The sequence below is a fragment of the Loxodonta africana genome, chromosome 20, assembly GCF_030014295.1.
Source record: "Loxodonta africana isolate mLoxAfr1 chromosome 20, mLoxAfr1.hap2, whole genome shotgun sequence".
Taxonomy (NCBI): Eukaryota; Metazoa; Chordata; class Mammalia; order Proboscidea; family Elephantidae; genus Loxodonta; species Loxodonta africana.
In genome coordinates this window covers 12,005,716-12,018,849 of record NC_087361.1, presented here as the reverse complement: position 1 = coordinate 12,018,849, position 13,134 = coordinate 12,005,716, and the positions used below count along the sequence as shown (strand labels likewise).

At 41.6% G+C, this 13,134-nt stretch overlaps 1 protein-coding gene across 2 annotated transcripts in view; it reads left to right on the top strand.

The window, feature by feature from the left end:
• Positions 1 to 13,134, top strand: part of CEP97 (centrosomal protein 97) — a 34,907-nt gene that overhangs the window by 7,804 nt on the left and 13,969 nt on the right. Inside the window, exons 7-9 of one of the 2 annotated variants that reach the window (XM_003418967.4) lie at positions 10,735 to 10,899; positions 11,664 to 11,797; positions 12,188 to 12,959. In XM_003418967.4, the coding sequence (XP_003419015.1) occupies positions 10,735 to 10,899; positions 11,664 to 11,797; positions 12,188 to 12,959 (1,071 nt within the window). The remainder of the gene's footprint in view (positions 1 to 10,734; positions 10,900 to 11,663; positions 11,798 to 12,187; positions 12,960 to 13,134) is intronic. The other variant, XM_064273035.1, reaches the window with a different exon arrangement.

The following is a 13,134-nucleotide window of genomic DNA, read 5'->3' as shown; positions in this document are numbered from 1 at the left end:
ACACAGGTCCCTGGGAGGTGAAATGGTTAAATGCTTGGCTGTTAACCGAAAGGTTGGTGGTTCGAGTCCTCCCAGGCCCACCTTGGAAGAAAGCCCTGGTGATCTGCTTCTGAAAAATCAGCTGTTGAAAACCCCATGGAGCACAGTTTCACTCTGACACATGTGAGATTGGCATGAATTGGAGTCAACTCAATGGCAACTGGTTTGGCTTTTGTTTTTTTTTCCCAAGGAACTAGCATGTAGATAAGAGGGGATGAGTTAGAGGGGATAGTGAGAGTTGAGATGACTTTATCCTCTTCACTAAGCCTCGTTTTATTTTCTCTTCTTAATGTGTGTACGTATGTGTGAATGGACACTCTACAGTCTTCCTCTTCTTTGTCCTTCTGTACTAGTGACTGATAGTCACTCGAGAGATTTCCTAATGGGGTGGTAGGGTACAGATTCCCCCAAAATCAAACCCATTGCCATTGAGTTTATTTTGACTCATAAAAATAGCGACCCTATAAAACAGAGTAGAACTGCCACGCAGGGTTTCCAAGGAGCCGGTGGTGCATTTGAACTGCCGACCTTTTGGTTAGCTGCCGAGCTCTTAACTACTGTGCCACCAGGGCTAGTTTTCCATTTCCTTCTCTCTGCTGTTTCATCTAGTTATTGAACAGGGTGGGGGCAGTAAGGAATGGCAGACAGGAGCTAGGTAGTAGTGGCACTGGTGTGGGGTGAGGGTTTACTTTGCCTTCAAAGAATGCTGGCCTTTCCTTTTTCCTGCAGTTACTGTTATTTTGTTTCAAACTGTGACTAGTTCTAAAGATGGAGTATGGGTTTACTTGGTTATCTTCTCTGGATCTTCCATTAAAAGAAAGAAGATACATTGTTGGACTTTTCTATGTAAGTAGGACTGGCAACATTTTCATATTTGGAAGGCAGTATGGTGAGCTAGGTGTTAAGTATAGAGAGAGACTAGGAAGAGAATTGAGACCTGGCCGGGAGACAAAGGCTTCACCGCTTTCCTTGCCACCCATTAGCTGTGTGCCCTTGGCGAGTTCTTTTACTTCTCTGAGCCTTAGTTTCCTCATGAGTAAAATGTGGTTAATAATACCTAACCTTCAAGGATGTTTGAGGATTAGAGGAGCCCTGGTGGTGCAGTGGTTAAGTGCAGGGCTGCTAACCAAAAGGTTGGCAGTTTGGGTCTACCAGATGCTCTGAGAGAAAGATGTGACAGTCTGCTTCCATAAAGATGACAGCCTTGGAGACCTTTTGAGGCGGCTCTACTCTGTCCTGTAGCGTTGCTGTGCATCAGAATTGGCTCGATGGCAAGGGCTTTGGTTGTTGGCTTTTTATGAGAATTAGGTTATGTCTGTAGCATAGTACTGGTAGTGTAGTAGGTATTTAATAAATGGCAGTTATCAGTTATTGGAGTCCCTGGGTGGTGCAGACAGTTACTGCACTTGGCTGCTAACTGAAAGGTTGGAGGTTGGAGTCCACCCAGGGGCACCTGGAAGAAAGGCCTAGTGACCTACTTCCGAAGAATCAGCCATTGTAAACCCTGTGGAGCACAGCTCTACTCTGACACATATAGGGTCGCTGTGAGTCAGAATCAACTCGATGACAGCTGGTTTATTACTTAAGGATTGGGACTAAGGATTGAAGAGCTCTCTTGAAACTAAAGCAAGCGTTACAGAAGGCAGAATGTAAATATTCGTTGAATGACTGAATGAATAATAATGCAAAAGCTATGTTCTACACTGTGGAGGTTGCTTTCATCCAAGTGACTTTAAGGGGAATTTGAATTTTCTCTGCACTCTCTCTACAATGTTTTCAAACACTCAATTTCAGACACTTCAGGACGTGGGGAAGGTGGACACCCACCTGGGGCACACTCTCTCTCTGGGGCTGCCCTGCACCAACGAAGCGTGGGAGAAATGAAGTGGTGGGAGAGTAACTCAATAGCAACCTTTTCTCAGACACGTATCTCCTTTTTAAAAAAAATGGCAAAATGTCATGTAATTCAGATATAGTTAAAGAATAATAATTAAAAAATACTCATGTAATCACCCCCCTCCCAGAGCAAGACTAGACGATAACTAGCACTCAGAGACCCGCTGTGCCCCACTCCCATCCTAACACCCCTCCCCACTAGAGGTAACCACCAATACTGCCTTTTTGATAATTTAGGAAGATTACTTTTTCCTGGTTATTATGGAGTCTTCAGACTAACCAGCATCCACCAGAATGACTAAAATGAAAAGGACTGACAGTACTAAGCGCTGCTGAGGTTGTAGAGCACCGCGCTGGGAGTGTGAAGGCTGCGACCACTTGGGAAAACTGGCAGAACCTGCAGAAGCTAAATGTCATATAAAAAAAAAAAAAAAAAAATGTCATATATATGTACATATATATACTTTACGACCCAGCAATCCTACTTCTGGTATATGTCCTACAGAAATAAATGCCTGTGTCTGTCAGAAGACTTATACAAGCACGTTCATAGCAGCCTTATTCATAATGGCTCCAAACTGGAAACAAATATTTGTGAACTGAGGAATAGGTAAACTGAGTTACATTTCAGTGGAGGAACCTAGATTATTGTTGATGCTGTACTAGAGAGGAAGTGCTACTGCAGTTGGTCTTTGAAAACTCTGCTTCATGTTTTAAAAGAACTCTGGAAGTATTCTGTTGAGGTGGGAGAATTATTCTAAAGGAGAGAGCTGTTACATTAAATATTGATGAGTGGTCTGAGTAGTGCTCAAAGCATTTTTTCAGTCAACCTTGGGAATTGCCCTGAGGTACAGGAATCTCCAGCTTTGTACCTATGCAGGAGCCCTGATGGTGCAGTGCTTAAGTGCCTGGCTACAAACCAAAAGGCCGGCAATTCAAATCCACCAGCCACCCTGTGGGAGAAAGATGTAGCAGTCTGCTTCCGTAAAGATTACAGTCGTGCACACCTTGTGGGGCGGTTCTGCTCTGTCCTGTCGGGCTGCTATGACTCAGAATCAACTCATCAGCAGTGGGCGGGTAGTGGCGTATCTATCCAGCCTAACGTATTCATGAAAAGCGTCCAGGTTACAGTTCTCCATTGTGGACAGTATCTCAGGCTTTTGGATGACTCCAGGTAGACAAATCCTGGGGGTGTGTGTCCCCCCAGAGAGTAGCTTGAGCCATAACCCAGCCCTGTGATGCCTCGGCTGGCTACTGCTCAGAGAGAGGCTGCTGTTGTGTGCCATCAAGTCCATTCCTACTCTTAGCAACCCCACGTGACAGTAGACCTGGCCCACGGGGTTTTCTATGCTGTGGCCTTTACAGAAGCAGATGGCCGGGTCTTCTTCCCACAGAACGGCTGGGTAGGTTCAAATCACCAGCCTTCCCATCAGCAGCTGAGCACGTAACCATTTGTGCCGCCAATGAATCACACCCGTGGAAAGACTAGCATCTTTGTGCAGTGCCAGTATTTTACATTCTTCGTGAAGTTTGTTTTGATCCCTGTTTTACTGTTTGTAGGACCTTGTATCAAGCTGCTGCCATCGTTTAGTTAGACATCTGATGGGAGCAGAACTTTGGAGAAAGTTGACAGCTCTTTTTTAAAAGAACATTTCAAATGTACACTGAAGTAGAGAGAATAACCTAATTAATCCTGTGTATTTTTCTTACCCACCGTGTAGCTTGAACAGTTGTCAACGTTTTTCCAGTCTTGTTCCATCTAGCTCCCATTTTTTTTTTTCTGATGGAGTATTTTAAAGCAAATCCCAACTATCATATCATTTCACTCAATACTCCCTTTTCAGGAGAAAGCAGATTATTTTAAATTATCTTTCTCGGTAGCTGTTGCTTTTGTGTTACTTTATGTAAACTGCTCCTTCAGTTTCAAAAGAAGAATCATAATCTAATGATTTGAAATGAATGTGTTAGAGCTGAATAAATTTTAATGTTGTGTTTTTTTTTTTTTTGGGAATTGCAATGGTGTTTTAATTGGCAGGGAAGTTCTTTTTTTTTTTTTTTTTTTTACACCTAGGAGAATATCTTATGGGTTTAATAAAACTTGCACGTTGTCGTTAGTTGCCACTGAGTGGATTCCAACTCATGGCGACCCCATGTGCAGAGTGGAACTGCTCCATGGGGTTTTCAAGGCTGTGAGCTTTCACAAGAAGGTTGCCAGGCCTGTCTTCCAAGGCACTTCTTGGCGGGTTCAAACCACCAACTTTTTGACTGGTAGTCAGGTGCAAACGGTTAAGTTTGCACCACTCAGGAAGCCCCCCAAAGCTGCATAATGATGTTTATTGATAAATTCATGTGAAGTAAAGGCAAAAAAACAAAAAAAACCACCGTGTAATTCGTGCTCTACAATTTGTGTTTTCTCCCACAGACTTAAACTGAAATATTAAAGGTTGAGCCTCTCCTCTGTTCTCCTTCACTGTGCTTATCCTTCTTCCCAAACTAAAAACCATCCGTAATCTGGAAATGTTGCCCCCTGACTCATATTTAAGTTAGTGATCATCCTCTACGCTGGTCCCTTCTTGTTTTTGGTGGGCAACTTTTCAATAAGCTGTTTGCTTGGGAGCAGAACTTATGGAAACTTAGAGCAGGTTTCAGGAAGACTCTGACTGATTTTGTTACAGTCTACAGGAGTGTTTCCATGGAGGAAATACTTCTAATTATTGTTATTAGATAAAAAGTTCTTTTAATTGTTAGACTAAGATTGGGATGATATAACGTCATTTAATCAGTTTGGCATACCTCATTTCTCATGGTTAGAAACCGTTCTTCCTTCCTCGTGACATTGGCAAATCATAGAAGACATTTGGCCAATTGCATCCGTGTTGCCTTGGACATGTTCTTCTCTACATTTCCTGTAAATTGGTTATTGGGTGTGGAGGTTTGATCTAATTCAGGTTTGATTTTTTTGTGGGTTTTTTTGGGAGGCATACGGTATCTTTTTGTCTCTCTCTTTTTTAAGTATTTTATTGTGTTTTAGGTGAAAGTTTACACAGCAAATTAGGTTCCCATTTAACAGTTTTTATATGAACTGTTCCACAACATGAGTTAAATTTTTTGTAGTGCTTCAACATTCTTGTTTTTTTTTCTTTTTTTTATTGTGCTTTAAGTGAAAGCTTACAATTCAAGTCAGTTTCTCATACAAAAGCTTATACACACATTGTTATGTGACCCTAGTTGCTCTCCCTACAATGTGACAGCACACTTCTTCTCTCCACCCTGTATTCCCATGTCCATTCACGCAGCTTCTGTCCCCTTCTGCCTTCTCATCTCGCCTCCAGACAGGAGCTGCCCGTTTAGTCTCATGTACCTATTTGAGCCAAAAAGCCTACTCTTCACCAGCATCGCTTTATGTCTTATAGTCCAGTCTGACCTTTGTCTGAAGAGTTGGCTTCGGGGATGGTTTTAGTTCTGGGCTAACAGAGAGTCCAGGGGTGGTATCATCTGGGGTCCCTCCAGTCTCAGTCAGACCATCAAGGCTGGTCTTTTTACTAGAATTTGAGTTCTGCATCCCACTTTTCTCCCGCTCCATCAGGGACTCTTCTGTTGTGTTCCCTGTCAGGGCAGTCCATTGGTGGTAGCCAGGCACCATCTAGTTCTTCTGGTCTCAGGCTGATGGAGTCTCTAGTTTATGTGGCCCTTTCTGTCTCTTGGGCTCATATTTTCCTTATGTCTTTGGTCTTCTTCATTCTTCTTTGCTCCAGGTGTGTTGGGACCAATTGATGCATCTTGCATCTTAAAAACTTGCTAGTTTTTAAGACCCCAGACACTACTCACCAAAGTGGGATGCGAAACGTTTTCTTAATAAACTTTGTTATGCCAGTTGACCTAGATGTCCCCTGAAACATTGGTCCCCAGAACCCCACCCCTGCTACTCTGTCCCTTGAAGTGTTTGGTTATATTCAGGAAACTTCTTAGCTTTTGGTTTAGTCCAGTTGTGCTGACTTCCTCTGTGTTGTGTGTTGTCCTTCCCTTCACCTAAAATAATTCTTGTTTACTATCTGCTGCAAAGGACCTCTTCAAAGTGTTGAAGAGCAAAGATGTCACCTTGAAGACTAAGGTGCGCCTGACCCAAGCCATGGTATTTTCAATCACATCATATGCATGTGAAAGCTGGACAATGAATAAGGAAGACCGAAGGAGAGTTGACGCTTTTGAATTGTGGTGTTGGCGAAGAATATTGAATATACCATGGACTGCCAGAAGAACAAACAAATCTGTCTTGGAAGAAGTGCGGCCAGAATGCTCCTTAGAGGCAAGGATGGCGAGACTGCATGTTAAATACTTTGGATATGTTGTCAGGAGGGATCAGTCCCTGGAGAAGAACATCATGCTTGGCAGAGTATAGGGTCAGCGGAAAAGAGGAAGACCCTCAACGAGATAGATTGACGCAGTGGCTGCAACAATGAGCTCAAGCATAACAATGATTGTAAGGATGGCTCAGGACTGGGCAGTGTTTCGTTCTGTTGTGCATAGGGTTGCTATGAGTCGGAACTGACTTGATGGCACCTAACAACAACAACAACCTCGTTAGTGAATACCCCTTTCCCTCCCTCCCCACCCTCATAACCATCAAAGAATTCAGCATTCTCATTATTGCCATTCTGTTTCTTCTTTTTCCGTTGATCTAGCTTCTCTGTCCCTCCTTAGCTTCTCATCTTTGTTTTAGGGCAAATGTTGACCTTTTGGTCTCATATAGTTGGTTATTTAAGGGAGCACAGTACTCACAGGTGATATTGTTTATTTTATAAGCCAGCCTATTCTTTGGATAAAAGGTGACCATCAGGAGTGGCGTCAGTTCCAAGTTCAAAGGGTATCTTCTGGCAGTAGTCTCAGGGATTCCTCTAGTCTCTGTTGGTCCAGTAAGTCTTGTCATTTTTTAGGAATTTTAGTTTTGTTCTACATTTTTCTCCCTTTCTATCCAGGACCTTCTGTTGTGTTCCTGGTCAGAATGGCTGGTGGTGGTAGCTGGGTGCCATTTAGTTCTTCTGGGCTCAGGCTAGATAAGGCTGTGGTTCATGCGAGCTGTTAGTCCTGTGAACTAGTTTCTTCTTTGAGTCTTTGGTTTCCTTCATTCTCTTTTTTTCCAGACAAGCAGAAATACAAAAATAGTTGTATCTTAGATCCTGTGAGCTTTTAAGACCTCAGTAGCTACTCACCAAACTAGGATCTAGAACATTATGAATCGTTATGCCAGTTGACCGAATTGTCCCATGAGACTACGGTATCCATAACTGTGCCCCATGTGGTTTATTACATACATGAGTATATATGCAGTGCACACAAATACGTGTATATGTATGGTTACAGATACATGCACACTCATATGCTCATGTGCCTTCCTATACACATATATGCATAGATATCTCCCTGTGTAACCACACATATTTTTTTGGTTATTGTTGTTGCAAAATTGTTTGATACAGCATTTACCAAAATTGTCCCTTATTCTTGCATACTTCTTAGTGTCTTCATTCACCTTGGACAAGTTGTGCCGACTTCACCCATACTGGGTATTGGCTTTCTCAGCACCAAAAATAACAAGTGTGTGCTATGTAGAGGAAGACCCTAAATGAGATGGGTTGATGCAGTGGCTGCAACAATAGGCTTAAACATAGCAATGATTGTGAGAATGGCGCAGGACGAGGCAGTGTTTTGTTCTGTTGTACATAGGGTCCCTATGAGTTGGAACTGACCCGACGCCACCTAACAACAGTATCTAGAAGGTGATTCCTCTTCCCTCCCGCTCCTGTCCCTGGTAGCCATCAAAGAACATTGCTCTCTGTGTGTGTACCTAGTCTTCACTTTTTATAAAAGTGAGACCATACAATATTTCTCCTTTTGTGATTGATTTATTTCACTCAGCATAGTGTTCTCTAGATCCATCCATGTTACAACATTTTTTGTGGACTCATCATTATTCTTTATAGTTGTGTGGTATTCCATTGTATGTATGTACCACAATTTGTTTATCCATTTATCCATTGATGATCACTTAGGTTGTTTCCATCTTTTTGTTATTGTGAGTAATGCTCCGGTGAACATAGGTGTGCACGAGTCTGCCTGTGTCACGGCTCTTATATCTCTAGGATATATAGCTAGGAGTGGGATTCCTGGATCATAAGGTATTTCTTTTTCTAGCTTTTTGAGGAAGCATGATGCCATTTTCCATAGTGGTTATATCATTTTACAATCCCACCAGCAGTGTATAAGATCCAGTCTCCCCACAACCTTGCCAGCATTTGTTGTTTTCTGTTTTTTGATCAGTGCCATTTTTGCAGAGGTGAGATGGAGTCTTGTTGTAGTTTTAATTTGCATCTCTCTGATGGCTAATGATTGTGAGCATCTCTTCATGTGTTTGTTAGTCACCTGAGTGTGCTCTTTGGTAAAGTGCCTGTTCATGTCTTTTGCCCATTTTTTGTTGTTCAGTTGTTGAAGTTTTCTATATATTTTAGAGATTAGATTCTTATCAGATATGTCATTGTCATAATTTTTTTTCCTAATCTGTAGGTTCTCTTTTTACTCTTTTGGTAAAGTCTTTGGTGAGCATAAATATTTAATTTTTAGGAGGTCTGAGGTATCTCATTTGTCTTATGTTGCTCATACATTTGTAGTTGTGTTTGATAGATTGTTTATGCCCAAAATTAGGTCCACTAGTTTTGTCCCTATGTTATGTCCAGGAACTTTATAGTTTTAGCTTTAACATTTAGGTCTTTAATCCATTTTAAGTTAATATTTGTGTGTGGTGTGAGGTATGGATTCCATTTCATTTTTCTGCAAATGGATATCCAGTTTTGCCAGCACCGTTTGTTAAAGAGGGTGTTTCTTCCCTATTGAACGGTCTTTGACCCTTTGTTAAAAATCAGCTGCCCACGGATGGATTTTCTTTTGCGTTCTCAATTCTTTTCTGTTGGTCTATGTGTCTGTCATTGAACCAGTACCAGGCTGGGTTTTTTTTTTTTTTTTAATTTTTTTTGTGCTTTAAGTGAAAGTTTACAAACCAAGTCAGTCTTTCATACAAAAATTTATACACACTTTGCTGTATACTCCTAATTGCTCTTCCCCGAATGAGACAGCACACTCCTTCCCTCCACTCTCTGTTTTAGTGTCCATTCGGCCAGCTTCTGGACCCCCTCTGCCCTCTCATCTCCTCTTCAGACAGGAGATGCCAACATAGTCTCATGTGTCTGCTTGATCCAAGAAGCTTGCTCTTCACCAGTATCATTTTCTATCCCATAGTCCCGTCCAATCCCTGTCTGAAGAGTTGGCTTGGGGAATGGCTCCTGTCCTGGGCTAACAGAAGGTCTGGGGGCCATGACCTCCGGGGTCCGTCTAGTCTCAGTCAGACCATTAAGTCTGGTCTTTTTACGAGAATTTGGGGTCTGCATCCCACTGCTCTCCTGCTCCCTCAGGGGTTCTCTGTTGTGTTCCCTGTCAGGGCAGTCATGGTGAACCAGTACCAGGCTGTTTTGATTACTGTGGTTACGTAGTATGTTTTGAGGTCGGGAGGTGTGAGGCCTCCTAGTATGTTCTTTTTAAATATTGTTTTGGTTTTTTGGGGCCTCTTTCCTTTCCATATAAAGTTGGTAATTAGTTTTTCCATTTTATTAAAGGGTGTTGTTGGGCTTGGCGTAGGGATTACGGTATATCTGTAGGTTGCTTTGGGTAGTGTTGACATTATTACAACGTTGAGTCTTCTGATCCATGAGCATGGAATATTTTTCCATGTATGTAGACCTCTTAGTTTCTTGCAGTAGTGTTTTATAGTTTTACTTGTACAAGTCTTTTACATCACTGGCTAAGTTTACTTCTAGGTATTTTATCCTTTGGAGGGCTATTGTAAATGGCATTGTTTTCTTGATTTCCTTTTTGGAGTTCTCCTTCTTGGTCTAGAGGTGCTTAACTGATTTTTATGTGATGACCGTGTACCCTGCTCTTGTTGTCTCTTGTGTTATTAGCCTAGATCAATGCCTAGATTTGTTAAATCGTTACTACTTCATTGCCATTGAGTGATTCCGAATGATAGCGACCCTATAGGGCAGAGCAGATTTCCAAGGTTGTAACCTTTGAAAAGATACTGCCACATCTTTTTCCCTCAGAGCTGCTGGTAGGTTCAAACCATCCTTTCGGTTAGCAGCCAAGTGCTTTAACCACTGTGCCACCAGAATTCCTTTGTTAAGTCATTTGGGATTGCAGAATAGTGAAATTCCAGTACTGTCATTCCTTTATTAGCTGGAATACTTCTATGAAGCAACTATTTCATTATCCATTGTAGTTTGTATAGGAAAGATAGAATTAATAATATTTAATTCTTGCCTTTTATTTACCAGCTTTTAAAATAATGAGTTGTTGGTTCACTAGCTTCTGCCAACTGTGAGCAAGTAATTTTTTTAAAACTGTCATTATGAACTCATGGATTTAAACACAATTGGTGCATTTAGGCACATCAGTTTGACAGAGTAAATGGAGGGACTATTCGTTGCTTCTTTGAAAATAATTTTAAAATATTTGGAACCACTAATGCAATTCTATGGAAGTGCCCCTAAGCAAGAAAAGAGGTTTAAAGCATATTAGATTAAGGGGAATGGGGAAAAGGCTAGGTTTTAAAAAAAAAAGTTGAGTGAATTTTGTTTAATTATGAAAAATACTCAGTGGTGCTATAAAGATAAGGCAGAAGCTCATTGTTGCTTAAAAATATGTCTTGTCCACCCAGTGCTATTTCCTGTCATTTATTTCCCCCAATTTCAGTTTGAAAGCTGAATGGCTATATAGTCAAGGCAAGGGGAGAGCTTATCGACCCGGCCAGCACATCCAGCTTGTCCAGTATTTGGCCACAATGTGCCCCCTCACTTCTACCCTGGGCCTTCAAACTGCAGAGGATGCCAAACTAGAGAAGATTTTGAGCAAGCAGAGGTAAGCCCAGTTATCTACAGCAACTGGTGAATCACAGGTGGGAGTCCTGCTGAGGTTTTCTGAGGTGTTAGTGGACCTGACTGATAGGTTGGAGGCATGTGCTGCAGCCTGTGTGCCTCTGGGCACTGAGCCCCGTGTCACGGTGACAGTGCTGCAGGGGAGCTGAGTCGGGCAGGGCAGATCTGCTCGCCTACCCCTCAGAACTGCACTGCTGATGTCTTATTGAGCGAGAGAACTGAGCAGTATGGGGGAATAGGTTTTTTTAGGATGTCTTTGTGCCGTTAATGTAGATGTTTCATGTAGGTTTTTAATAGCAGTAAGAAGTATACTACAACGACAACAAAAAGCCCATTGCTATCGAGTCGATTCCGACTCATAGTGATCCTATAGGACAGAGTAGAACTGCCCCTTAGAGTTTGCAAGGAGTGGCTGGTGGACTCAAACTACTGACCTTTTGATTTGCAGCCAAGCCCTTAACCACCATGCCACCAGAGCTCCAGTAAGAAGTATAGCTGGGAGCACTTGGCTGTCACTTCTTCTATCGGAGATGAGGGTGTCTCTCTGTGCAATTGAAAAATAGGTTTCTTAACCTTTTTTCTATCCTGGTTTTCAAATGAGACCTTATAATTTGGAGGTGATTGAAGATACCTACTTTTAAAACATTGAAACTGTTCATCTTTTGGACATTATTACCTAAGAAGCAGAAAAGCTTTCTCTTTTTGTGTTTGTTTTGTATTAAATTACATCAGATGTTGATTTTTTAGGTTTCACCAGAGACAGTTGATGAATCAAAGCCAAAATGAAGAATTGTCTCCTCTGGCTGCTGTTGAAACAAGGTCGTCCCTTGTTCCTGAGCATTCAAGTCCTGTTCAAGATTACCAAATAGTCCAGGAAAGTGGTGAGTCATTTGATCTGGTGGGGACCATAAAACAGAAGAAAGTACATATTTTCATAATTTTTTTATTAGTTGTTAATATAAGTAATCATTTGAGTCTAATTTGTATACACACACACAAATCTATATCTACGTAGGTATATGTGCATAAATATAACTTTTATTTCTATTATCTTGGAGCATTTATAGCTCTGCTGTCTTTTATGCAGACCTGGTGCTTTGGTTATTCTTAGATTAGTGTGAGAATTCATTTTCTTAAAAAATGTTTGGTGTTTTAGGCATAGTAGAGGAAATCATTAAGGCATTTTATTAGATTTAATTAAAAGAATATGACTAAAAAGGACTCTATAAATATTTAGTGATGTAAATGATACTCTTTATTAATCCTTCTAGAACCCATCACCCAAGTCAATTCTTGGGTTGGAATAAGCAATAAAGATGATCAATTATGTGCTGTTAAGAATAACTTTGCAGCCTCTGTACACACTACAAGATATTCTCGAAATGATCTGCACCTAGAAGACATACAGACAGATGAGGACAAGTTAAACTGTAGCCTTCTCTCTTCAGAGTCTACTTTTATGCCAGTTGCATCAGGATTATCTCCAGTATCACCTACAGTTGAGCTGAGGCTCCAGGGTATTAACTTGGACCTAGAATATGATGGTGTTGCAGATGAATCTGTGAAAGGGCTGGAAAACCAGGACTTGGATAAGGAGGAGAAAGCTTCCTGGGCTGCAAATGAGAATTCTGTTAAAATAATGCAAAGCGAAATCAGTGCAGAGATAAATGAGAAAGCTGGGCTGTTGCCTTGTCCTGAGCCAATGATAACCAGTGCTGTCTTGAAGAACGATAACCATAGTCTTACATCTTTTCCTGAGTCAGTCGGACACAGTGTCTTCCATACTCACCCACATGGTGGAGAAACCATGTCTCAAACAGCTTTAGAGAAACAGCCCTATAGGATTTCAACCCAAAGATCTGTTGCTCTGGGGCAAGATAAAGTTGCCCTTCAGAAATTGAATGAAGCAGCCACCAAGCTTCAGGCCTGTTGGCGGGGCTATTATGCCAGAAACTACAACCCTCAAGCCAAAGATGTGCGGTACGAAATTCGGCTACGCAGAATGCAGGAACACATTGTCTGCTTAACTGATGAAATAAGGAGGTAGGTCAAAAGTCCTGCTGAAGTGCCATTGGTTTGCGGGTCAGATTCTTGATTCAGCACATGGAGTTGTTTCTGGTGTGGTCAGAATAATTTTCACACTGTGTTGCTACTGTTGGCTTACTTGTTTGCCTCCTATAATAGACCAGGAACATCTTGAAGGCAGAGACTGTGATAT